This window comes from Haliotis rufescens, unplaced genomic scaffold, assembly GCF_023055435.1.
Source record: "Haliotis rufescens isolate VD_foot unplaced genomic scaffold, xgHalRufe1.0.p SCAF_20, whole genome shotgun sequence".
Taxonomy (NCBI): domain Eukaryota; kingdom Metazoa; phylum Mollusca; class Gastropoda; order Lepetellida; family Haliotidae; genus Haliotis; species Haliotis rufescens.
This window is the reverse complement of record NW_025963891.1, coordinates 8,324,343-8,337,650: the sequence shown is the minus strand read 5'-3', so window position 1 is coordinate 8,337,650 and position 13,308 is coordinate 8,324,343. Positions and strand designations below refer to the sequence as shown.

Here is a 13,308-nt window from a genome sequence, read left to right as displayed (position 1 = left end):
GAGTTTGGAAAGGTTTTAATTCACTTTATACATACAAAATTAAGTCGTTCACGATAAAAGAATATACCTCAAAAAAGTTTCACTGAGGTTATATGTGTCAAACTTATAAACAAGGTCATGAACAACTTATTTGAAAACTAACATACAGTAACAAACATGCAGTTACATACACGTGTACGGATGAAAGATAACATCTGTATATATTCCTATCTATACATGTAGGTCAGGAGCACATGTCCATACATGGATGCGAGCAAGTGTAATAATATATTGCACAGTCATATTATATATTCTGTTTGATGGGAAATTTATGTCAAAAAATGAAATAAGCAGAACAAAACAAGTAAATATTGTTCATGGATAAATAAATATGTTGATACAACAAGTAAACAGCCCTAGTTCATGAGACTGTCTTTGTCGAAGGTCACTTTTTACCTGGAATGACAAAGGAGAACGATTCGTTATGATCATTTAAGAATTGACTTTCACTTTGTGTGAGTTCATTGGAGTATGAACCTTCTTAGAGTGAGTTCCAAATGTTTGGCCCTCACTCTATGAAGATTCATACTCCAATCGTCAAATGGTTGGCCCTCACTCTATGGAGATTTATACTCCAATGGACTCACACAAAGTGAAAGTCAATTCTTATAATTTTTTTATCACAATTTCTCACCTCAAAGGATGTAGGCCAAGGTCTAAACACAATTTTATTTAGTACGTGTGACTTCATGTTTACACTGACAGCCATACAACAACCAGCTATATCGCGGAGTAAAATAGTTCCTCAAAAAGAGAGGTGACATGAGCGTATGGATGCACAACTTGCTCTTCAGAAACATCTTACGCAACACATGTGTTCAAATCATATCCTCATTAGATGATAAAGTTCTGTAAAGAACTACCTCAGTAAGTCAGTCATAATGACAGCGCGTCGTAATACATTTACATCAAGTATAAGACGTCAAAATGGCCGACACGATCAACGTGACGGGAGAGATTTCCGAAGTTGTTAATGAACCTGTGGCGGTTACATGTGTTAGTCATCATTGATCAACTGGCCGATCATTGAAAGGTGAATAAAGATGCGTCAAACAGACACAAAGGTGAATTCATAGATTGCTGGAGACGGTCAGTGTCAGCCGAAGACACGGATCGAGTCGATACTACGATAGTTTAGATGTGCATTTCTTCGTTTGTTCATTAGGATAGGCCGTAGCGAGGATATTCGTGAACAATCATGCAGTCACGCTCTCTGACATTTCTCAATGTATGCTGAAACGCTGAGACCAAGAATAAAGGTTCTAAATGATAAGAAAGACCACTTATGTATGTTTTCGTGCAAGGGAATTCCCAGGGGTTTCCCTGGAATGTGGAGGTAGTCCGTCAGTGTTTACGTCATTTCAAGAACACGGTCTCGTGAAAAACGTATGAACGTCAAATTGTGTCGTTCATACACTTATGAACGTCAATTTCGCGGTCATGTGACCGACCTCTCGTCCAATGGAAAAGCCGAATATCGTGTAAACTTCAAATTAAAAAATTATAACCTAATGAACGGGTGAGTGAGTGAGTTGCTTTTTATGCCGTTTTGAACAGTGTTTTATTGTAGCAATATATATCTCAGGGGTTTACCACTTGCAGCACGAGTGCGGGTATGGTGCTTACAAACCAAGAATCATAATCAGTGCGAACCCACAGTTATACGAGTTATAGCTCTTCAGTTTAACTGATAAAGTACTATGTCTGTAACTGATATAAAGAAGATGTTGGACTGACGTGAACTTTTTTTATTTTATTATATCTTACATGTACACCGAGTGAACATTTGCCTCATTTTTGTATATATATCTAGAGAGATTGTCATGCTTATTGCAACAAGGCTATGCACATTGCCTGAAGAACACAGGGCGGCTTTTAAAGTAGCAAATTACTTCTGAATAGCCAGACATCGTGAACGTTTGTAGTCCCTGAAAATATATTTTACTGACGCTTCGACGCCCCAGCCCATTTGATTTAAACATATTTTTGTTGATGAATCTGGATCGGTAAAATAGCTAAAAAGGCTTATGATAATACCTCTTCTGTACAAGTTATATTCGTGAAGGCAATATACAAAATACAGTGTACAATTACAAGATGATAAACTTAAATTTTTTTTAACAGAAGCAAGTGGTCATGAACAGCAGTTTGTGAAATGAGTGGTAGAATATTAGTATGTGTGCGTGACTTATAGTCTCACGTTAGTTACAGTATTTTGGAATATAGTATTGTATGAATGTATTAATTTCAATGTTTCTAAATTACAAGGTTTCTTGGTAAAGTTAGCATTACCATTCAATATTGTGTTAAGATCAACTCCCTCAGAATGAGAGAGTGAGTATGGTTTTACGCCGCTTTTAGCAATATTCCAGCAATATCACGGCGGGGGACACCAGAAATGGGCTTCACACATTGTACCCATGTCAGGAATCGAACCCGGGTCTTCGGCGTGACGAGCAACGCTTTGACCACTACGCTACCCGACCGCCCCCCTCAGAGTGAAGAAACAATCATTTCTCCTATCAACATAAACGGGGCGGGAAAAGAAATAGTGTGATACGTTTTCATGTCCGTATCCACAAGCTGCGTAACCAGAAATGTGTCTGTCATATCGATAAAAGCCAATTTCCCAAACCCCTGTGTGACCCCTGAAGATTCCGGGGTAGAATAGGTCTTCAGCAACCCATGCTTGCCGTAAAAGGTGACTATGCTTGTCGTAAAAGGCAACTAACGGGATCGGGTGGTCAGGCTCGCTGATTTGGCTGATGCATATCATCGATCCCAATTGCGTGGATCGATGCTCATGATATCAATCACTGGATTGTCTGGTCCAGACTCGATTATTTACAGACCGCCGTCATATAGCTGGAATATTGCTGAGAGCGGCGTTAAACAACCAACCAACCAACCAACCAACCAAACCCCTGTGTACACTGATACATACCGTGCGGTCCAAATAGGTCGGCATAACAAGGATGAGGACAATACAGTTGACCGTCATGCTTGATGAAATAAAAAAATAAAGAATGAAAAGTAACAATATGTTGGCATTTTGTATGAAATTATTGTTCCCAGTTATGGGTGCTTCACGTTGGTATTTTCAAATCTTCAAAACAGTCCCTCGCTTAAATGAATATTTAAAAGCCAATCAAAATACATTCGTACCTCTGATATTTTCCCCGGTGTAAGTTTCTTGCCACATTTGGTGCATTTGAAGCATGGCTTGTGGAAGTCTTTGTTGTTATAGGGTTGCCGCTCAGCTGAAGAAAAACGAGGATACAATGTGTAGAAACCACTTCACTGGATGTTCTGACTAAAATAATTAACTTTATTGGACTTTCTTCAATATTTAACACTCCTCTTTATTGAACGAAACACTCTAAACTCGGTGTTACGTACTAAATGATCTGTTTTCGCTATTCAGCCACATGCTTATAAACCGACATCGATATATATGTTCTTTGTATTCAGCCACGTATTCCCAAGCCGACATCGATATGTTCTCTCTATTCAGCCACGTATTCCCCAGCTGACATCGATATGTTCTCTCTATTCAGCCACGTATTCCCCAGCCGACATCGATATGTTCTCTCTATTCAGCCAGGTATTCCCAAGCCGACATCGATATGTTCTCTCTATTCAGCCACGTATTCCCCAGCCGACATCGATATGTTCTCTCTATTCAGCCACGCATTCCCCAGCCGACATCGATATGTTCTCTCTATTCAGCCACGTATTCCCAAGCCGACATCGATATGTTCTCTCTATTCAGCCACGTATTCCCCAGCCGACATCGATATGTCCTCTCTATTCAGCCACGTATTCCCCAGCCGACATCTATATGTTCTCTCTATTCAGCCACGTATTCCCCAGCCGACATCGATATGTTCTCTCTATTCAGCCACGTATTCCCCAGCCGACATCGATATGTTCTCTCTATTCAGCCACGTATTCCCCAGTCGACATCGATATGTTCTCTCTATTCAGCCACGTATTCCCCAGCCGACATCTATATGTTCTCTCTATTCAGCCACGTATTCCCCAGCCGACATCGATATGTTCTCTCTATTCGGCCACGTATTCCCCAGCCGACATCGATATGTTCTCTCTATTCAGCCACGTATTCCCCAGCCGACATCGATATGTTCTCTCTATTCAGCCACGTATTCCCAAGCCGACATCGATATGTTCTCTCTATTCAGCCACGTATTCCCCAGCCGACATCGTTATATATGTTCTCACTATTCAGCCACGTATTCCCCAGCCGACATCGATATGTTCTCTCTATTCAGCCACGTATTCCCCAGCCGACATCGATATGTTCTCTCTATTCAGCCACGTATTCCCCAGCCGACATCGATATATATGTTCTCACTATTCAGCCACGTATTCCCAAGCCGACATCGATATATATGTTCTCTCTATTCAGCCACGTATTCCCCAGCCGACATCGATATGTTCTCACTATTCAGCCACGTATTCCCCAGCCGACATCGATATGTTCTCTCTTTTCAGCCACGTATTCCCCAGCCGACATCGATATGTTCTCTCTATTCAGCCACGTATTCCCCAGTCGACATCGATATGTTCTCTCTATTCAGCCACGTATTCCCCAGTCGACATCGATATATATGTTCTCTCTATTCAGCCCAGTATTCCCCAGCCGACATCGATATGTTCTCACTATTCAGCCACGTATTCCCCAGCCGACATCGATATGTTCTCTCTATTCAGCCACGTATTCCCCAGCCGACATCGATATATATGTTCTCTCTATTCAGCCACGTATTCCCCAGCCGACATCGATATGTTCTCTCTATTCAGCCACGTATTCCTCAGCCGACATCGATATGTTCTCTCTATTCAGCCACGTATTCCTCAGTCGACATCGATATGTTCTCTCTATTCAGCCACGTATTCCCCAGCCGACATCGATATATATGTTCTCTCTGTTCAGCCACGTATTCCCCAGCCGACATCTATATGTTCTCTCTATTCAGCCACGTATTCCCCAGCCGACATCGATATGTTCTCTCTATTCAACCACGTATTCCCCAGTCGACATCGATATATATGTTCTCGCTATTCAGCCACGTATTCCCCAGCCGACATCGATATGTTCTCTCTATTCAGCCACGTATTCCCCAACCGACATCGATATGTTCTCTCTATTCAGCCACGTATTCCCCAGTCGACATCGATATATATGTTCTCGCTATTCAGCCACGTATTCCCTAGCCGACATCGATATGTTCTCTCTATTCAGCCACGTATTCCCCAGCCGACATCGATATGTTCTCTCTATTCGGCCACGTATTCCCAAGCCGACATCGATATATATGTTTTCTCTATTAAGCCACGTATTCCCCAGCCGACATCGATATATATGTTCTCTCTATTCAGCCATGTATTCCCCAGCCGACATCGATATGTTCTCTCTATTCAGCCACGTATTCCCCAGCCGACATCGATATGTTCTCTCTATTCAGCCACGTATTCCTCAGTCGACATCGATATGTTCTCTCTTTTCAGCCACGTATTCCCCAGCCGACATCGATATATATGTTCTCTCTATTCAGCCACGTATTCCCCAGCCGACATCTATATGTTCTCTCTATTCAGCCACGTATTCCCCAGCCGACATCGATATGTTCTCTCTATTCAACCACGTATTCCCCAGTCGACATCGATATATATGTTCTCGCTATTCAGCCACGTATTCCCCAGTCGACATCGATATGTTCTCTCTATTCAGCCACGTATTCCCCAGCCGACAACGATATGTTCTCTCTATTCAGCCACGTATTCCCCAGCCGACATCGATATATTTGTTCTCTCTATTCAGCCCAGTATTCCCCAGCCGACATCGATATATTTGTTCTCTCTATTCAGCCACGTATTCCCCAGCCGACATCGATATGTTCTCTCTATTCAGCCACGTATTCCCCAGCCGACATCGATATGTTCTCTCTATTCAGCCACGTATTCCCCAGCCGACATCGATATATTTGTTCTCTCTATTCAGCCACGTATTCCCCAGCCGACATCGATATGTTCTCTCTATTCAGCCACGTATTCCCCAGCCGACATCGATATATATGTTCTCTCTATTCAGCCACGTATTCCCCAGCTGACATCGATATGTTCTCACTATTCAACCACGTATTCCCCAGTCGACAGCCACGTATTACTTTTCAGGCACGTACTCACAAGCCGATATTAATGTGCTCTTACTATTCGGCCACGTACTCACAAGCCGATAGTGATGTGCTATTACTATTCGGCCACGTACTCACAAGCCGACATTGATTTGCTCTTACTATTCGGCCACGTACTCACAAGCCAACATTGATGTGCTATTACTATTCGGCCACGTACTCACAAGCCGACATGGTGTGCTATTACTATTCAGTCGCGTACTCACAAGCCGACATTGATGTGCTATTACTATTCGGCCACGTACTCACAAGCCGATAGTGATGTGCTCTTACTATTCGGCCACGTACTCACAAGCCGATAGTGATGTGCTATTACTATTCAGTCGCGTACTCACAAGCCGACATTGATGTGCTATTACTATTCAGCCACGTACTAACAAGTCGACATTGATGTGCTCTTACTATTCGGCCACGTACTCACAAGCCGACATGGTGTGCTATTACTATTCAGCCAAGTTCTCGTACACGGAACTTCGTTGGTGCTCGCAAACCAAGGATCATAATACGGCTTCGAGCCAAAATAGAATCCTGGCACTCCCGTTAGACACAAAGTAGCCTGAGAAGGCTGAGTCCAATGAGGCTTGGATGCTGGCAATTAACAATGCTTCATCAACTAAAACAAGGCATCAAAGAGTTATTGTGCTGAATCATCAAAACTATCTGTCTCGTAGGATCCTGACAAAAGTGTAAATGCACTGAAAGTGAGTGAATATGCTTCGTCGCTGATTTTAGCAATATTCCAGCAATATCACGGCGGGAAACTCCAAAAATGGGCCACACACATTGTAACCAGAAATCGAACCCGGACCTTCGTCGAATACTTTAACCACTAGGCTACCCAAAGCCCGAATGAACCTAGAGTTGATCAACCACTAACAGGTCTGTGAATTATGGCACTGCACCCGAAATTATTTCAGTTGCATCATCTCAAATTAGTGAGTGAGTGAGTTGGGTTTAGCGCCGCTTTTAACAGTATTCCAGTTATATCGCGGCTGGTCAGCTTAATGTGGGAGGAAAGCCAGAAGTGATGCAGGTCTCAGACGTTTACCACTTCGGTGAAACCCACGTGCACGGGTATGGTGCTGATAAACCTAGAAACATAATCTGGGCGAACCGGGATTCGAACCCACAATCAAAGGTTTCTGGCGTGCCCAAGGGACGCAACTCTGCACAGCGAATCGCGGCGCCTTAGACGACTTGGACAAGCACCTCGCATCTCTATTCACGTTTATTCATAGTGTTGCTGGAAATACATCGATACAAACTAGGCCATGATGATAGTCAAACTGGTACCAATATAGAATACAACCTCGATAACTTTTTTCCCTATTTTGAAAAACGTTACATGTCACATTACAAATCTTAAAGGCGGAAGTTTACATGAGTAATAGGTTCGATATAGAGATAGTAGAGCAGTGTAGAAACGGACAGCAAGCATATGGGACTGGCACATTTTCCCTGACTTGTCTGTCGATAAACATAACGTTCACATATAATTGAACGGACACGCTCATATAGTTTCCAGGCAACACAACCTGCGTTGTTATTCATATAAATGACTCAGAATTCATATCCTGTTAATACGCGTACACATATATATGAATGTACATATCTTACATGACTGATATTAACAATCTATTGTACAGACAAGGGTTTATGCCCCGATCGGAAATGGAAGCTGATATTACACACGATTACTCTGGCAGATATGACGGAGACGGCCCCAGATGTGTGTATCACTGTGTTTCTCGTATGCGTGCACGCTTGAGATAACGGGTCATATTAATAAGATATTTGCTTGCTCCGATAGTCTTATCGCTAGGCGTTGTAATGCGGGGAACTCATGTCAGTGCATTATTACTGGTGTCCCAGTTTGGGCGGAGCTCAATATAGGAAATAATGAGTTGATTACGACAATGCGTTGTTAGCTGGTACAGCTGATATAGGGACATGGTTTTGGTGGGATTCTTTTGCATTTCTTTGGTCACTGAAGGTCGTGTTTCTGAGGTGAGGTGAGGTGAGGTGAGGTGAGGTGAGGTGAGGTGAGGTGATTTGGTTGGTTGGTTTGTTGTTTAACGCCGTACTCAGCAATATTCCAGCTATATGACGGCGGTCTGTAAATAATCGAGTCTGGACCAGACAATCCAGTGATTAATATCATGAGCATCGATCCACGGAATTGGGATCGATGACATGCAACCATTAAGTCAGCGAGCCTGACCACCCGATCCCGTTAGTCGCCTTAGAGAGAAGTGAGGTGAGGTGAGGTGAGGTGAGGTGAGGTGAGGTGAGGTGAGGTGAGGTGAGGTGAGGTGAGGTGAGGTGAGGTGAGGTGAGGTGATGATTAACGCCGCTTATAGTACTAATCCACTGAGATATCATGCCGCAGTTTAACATGACTACCCCTCTCAGACACAGTATACTGACTCCGAGCCGACCAGTCCTTGTTTTATCCCCTTAATACCAAGCGCCAGGCATGTTAACACCAGATACAATCTTTAACGTCTTTTGATGTGACGCGGTCAGGGATCGAACCACCGACCCTCCGGTAGACATACGCTCTACCTACTACCCTACAGAGGCTGTCGTTTGCACAGAACAGTGTACCATATAGTCACAACATCTAGATCTAGACTTGGCCTATTTCTCTCAAGCAGAAATCATCCTTTCATGTGTACTGAGCACTAATTATTAGGTTCATAATTGTGTTCTAATGGCAGATATATTTACCGATTACCCCGAGAAGCTGAAACAATTACCACAGGCCGTGCCTCAAATGCAAGAAGCTCTAACTCACGGATATACAAGCTAGGTACGTGAAGAGCTTTTGTGTATGACAAATATAGAGTCCAGCAGAGCTGAGAACTTTGTGTGTCCGTGCGCGTGTGGGTGTATGCGTACGCGTGTGTGTGTGTGTGAATGTGTGCGTGCGTGCACGTGTGCGTACGTATCTGTGTATGGGTGGGATTTAGCACCAGTCACGGTAACAACAAATACCATCTCTTACCGTCTTTTGATACGACGTGGCCGGGGATGTGCTTCTTTAGCAACTGTGCATTTGAGCTCTGACACCATGAGCCACTTTGACTCCGTGAGAACCATACCCTTTGCTCAAGGGCGATAACAGAGGAGTCCATTTCTGCTGTACCCCACCATGATATTGCTGGAATATTCCCCAAAGCGGCGTAAAACCATACTAACTGACCATATGCCTCATTTTGGCTTCCATATTTAAAAGAGTGAGAGAGTATGATATTATGCGCTAGCCATACGTGTTCTAACTAGACGACTGCGGCCTGTATATAATGGAGTTTTGGCCAGGCACTAGACACCACGTTGAAAGCGTGATGAACGATCCACACTGTCGGCATACATTAGTCTGTTCGTTTGTTTGTTTGTTTGTGTGAAGCCGCATTCAGCAAAATTCCAGGTATATGACGGCGGTCTGTAAATAATCGAGTCTGGACTAGACAATCCAGTGAGTAACATCATGAGCATTGATCTACGCAATTTGGATACGTTGACGCGAATCAACCAAGTCAGCGAGCCTGACCACCCAATGCCTTGAGTCGCCTCTTACGACACGCAATTTGGTCTACGAAGTGAGAAGTATCTTTCAAACACCTAGTTTACATATAGCTGTATCTGCAACGGCAGTTTGTTTGTTTGTTTGTTGTTTAACGCAACACTCAGCAATATTCCAGCTATATGGCGGCGGTCTGTAAATAATCGAGTCTGGACCAGATAACCCAGTGATTTACATCGTGAGCATCGATCCACGCAATTGGGATACGATGACATGCATCAACCAGGTCAGCGAGCCTGACCACCCAATCCCGTTAGTAGCCTCTCTCGACAAGCATAGTTACGGCAAGCATGGGTTGCTGAAGACCTATTCTACCTCGGATCTTCACGGGTGGCATCGGTAGTGGGTAGTTGGTAGTATGATAGTGAGATAGCTGGCAGCGGACCCCTTTTCCCGACTACCCTCATATATACACCTCCAACAAATGATTCAGATAGGCCCATGGGCATATGTGAAACCACGGTATTGTAAATATAAAACGTCAGCCCTTTAGAATAATCAGTCTCGATTAACTGCCGAAACAGATTCCGGTGGGTCTAAAAGGAAAAACAGGAAAATCAGTAACCAATAGCTACGTATAGGGATTTACAGAGTACTGAAAACGACAGAGCACCTTTAAATTTCACAAGTATAATGTCAATATGGTGCACTAGCAAATACAAGTTTACCACGTTAATGATGAAACTCCCGCACATAAACTAGGAAAGTGGTATGTGTCATACACATTTTCAGGGTTTCCTGTCGTCGGCGTAGGGAAATTGTTGTAACCTTTAAAATCACATTACAGCTCCCGTTGTTTGTCACGTAGGTCAGTCGCTCAACAATTCCGTCCAAGTGAGATGTCATGTCGGACATCATCACGTGACCAAAGCACGTTGTACATATCTTGTAAAAGGTTGTACTGTTGTCTAAGCGCAAATACAACTGTGCATTATTCAGAGAAATATTTTTATAACGGTTTTCTTAATGTCATATTTTTCAATTTCGAAAAATGTATGATGTTCTTAAATATCATATTACAATTATTCTTATGGTGATGAAACTTGAACCATTTGTAGAAGACGAATAAAAGTTAAAAGAAATACGAGATAACGAAATACGGATAATCGCATTTTATGAAAACGTATCTAGTGATTATGAACAAGACAATACAATATGTACAATTCGTACATGGTTAGGTTAGGTGAAATGCATTATTGCAGTATGTCTAATATAGCGATGTGTGTGTGCGTGTGCTTGTGCATGTGTGTGCATGTGTGTGTATGCGTATGTGTGTGTACATATGCGTATGTGATTGTGTGTGTTTGTGTGTGTACATGTGCGTGTGTGCTTGTGTGTGTTTGTGTGTATGTGTGTGCGCCTGGCAGGGTAACAACAAGTACCAGCCTTTAACTTCTTTTAGTATGATACGGCTGGGGATCGAACCGCCAGCCTTTCGCTCTTGGGGCAAACGCTCTATCCAAAAGACCGCGCATACGTTCTCGTACAAAGTTAGTGAAAATTTAACGTCGCATCGGCTTTATTTCAGCCATATAGCGACGATGCCGTACATAAACAATAGTTAGAATACAAAAGTAACCTTTCAAACAGGACATCAATAATTTTCAATAATCCCTTTGTGTGCACATCGTTCCGCCAGAGAATATGAAATGCACAATCATTCAAAAATGTTATGATTGCAGACAGTATCCGGACATGCAATGTACACCAGTTTGTGACCTGACATGAGATATCGATTTCTTGTCAACAGATGTAGTGTCTGCAGTCACTGATTCGTGACTGGTGTACATGGCATGTTAATATCTATCGACCAGGACTATCAGTGAATACAACGATGAATTGAACCTGTGACTGATGGTGCCGTCATCACGGCTTGTCCGTATCACATTGTAAATGCACATAAACTTCACTGAAATTGACAAGGATGTACATTTCATCATTTAGGAGAGAATGGATGTCATCATTCTGAACACGCGTCCTCATATATTTCACACGAGTTTGTACCATTTTAATGTAGAATAGAGAAAATTGGCAATTGTTTATAAAACATAAAGGCTGCATTCCAAATTATTTGTGATTCGTGCCATTGTCGTATCTATAAGGAATGAAGAATCTGACCTAATTACACCGGACAATATCAAACCAGTGAGACAGTTTCCTTGTGCAAGTACAGTGTACGTTCTTAGACAGACATAAAACGATTAATTGTTTTGCCGGCATGAACACCACAACGTTAAAACGCTGAAAACACAATCCCATTAAAACATGACGGAAATCAGTGAACCGTAGCGAATTGTCATCAGACGGCAGCTCGCCATGAAGGTTGGGTTCACATATGTTGTCGTGACAACTATGATATATCGTTTCCAGTAAATCCTACTGATGTTAGGGTTCATTATAACCACTTACCAAAGTATACTTCCTTGTTGCACGTTGGACACTTCCCCATGGTGGTGGTGCTTTGTCCTCGAGTCCGTTGTTGCACGGTCGGCAGAAACCAGCTTGGTTTTATCATTTATAAATGCATATTGCTCGCGTTTTGCACACGAACCCCAAGTGCCACGCTATCCGTGCCTACTGGGATCAGATTCTAATCTGTAGTAAATACTAGGATCTGTCATTATACTGATCACGTGACAGTTTCACGGGTCATTGTGAATAAACATGCATGGATGAGGTACGAACCGAGAAATTATGGTTCCTCAATTTTTGACCATTAGTACTTATTCAAAAGCTGTTGTAAATGTTCACCTCCAAATGTCAAATGGTAACAGTATACTGGTTTAATATCCAATTGGTTGGCGTTCAATCTGTCATTTTGAGTGTGCTGAAGGTCGACAATTGTAGCACATGAAAATAAACACGAGGAGCATTTTGTGATGTTGTTATGTTCCGAATGCAGTCCTCTGGAAAGTAACGTTAAATGTTAAACGTGTATGTTAAAATGCATTAAAGTCCGGTTAGAAAAAAACCGGTTAATACATGGATACAAATTAAAACAACAGAACACCACCCCTTACGACTTCATCCTCTGTAGTTTGGTCAATAGTAATGTCCACACTCTAAGAAACCAGGGTGCCGTTGAACAAAACAACCTTAGCACTACGACTGTCGTAAGTCTATGTTACGGTATGGGAGTTACGATCACCGTAGCGCTAAGATCGCTTTGTACATCAGCACCTTGGGGAATAAATGCCTGGCCCTAAGCATTAAGGGGCTAAAACAAGGACTGCTCAGGTCGGAGACAGTATACCGAGTGTCAAAGTGGGGTATTCATGTTAAACTGCGGCAGGGTATCTCAAACAGCCACACATTAGCATGCACATCGCTATATAAGTGCTATAATCTTGAAAGCGGCGTTAAACCCAATTTCTCCCCACCCCACCTTGATGTGGTTAGATTTTTGCTTAAAGTTGCATTAAACCCTACTCTCTCTTTCACCAGAATTATTAACATCTTTGAATA

General features: G+C 42.6%; 1 protein-coding gene across 1 annotated transcript in view; it reads right to left on the bottom strand.

The window, feature by feature from the left end:
- LOC124133208 (cysteine-rich protein 2-like) overlaps positions 1 to 13,308 on the bottom strand; it is a 40,720-nt gene continuing 27,412 nt past the window's right edge. The window contains exons 4-7 of the mRNA XM_046497509.2: positions 12,253 to 12,354; positions 3,205 to 3,299; positions 2,984 to 3,041; positions 1 to 435 (exon numbers count right to left, since the gene is read on the bottom strand). Of these exons, the coding sequence (XP_046353465.1) occupies positions 425 to 435; positions 2,984 to 3,041; positions 3,205 to 3,299; positions 12,253 to 12,354 (266 nt within the window). The 3' untranslated portion in view covers positions 1 to 424. The remainder of the gene's footprint in view (positions 436 to 2,983; positions 3,042 to 3,204; positions 3,300 to 12,252; positions 12,355 to 13,308) is intronic.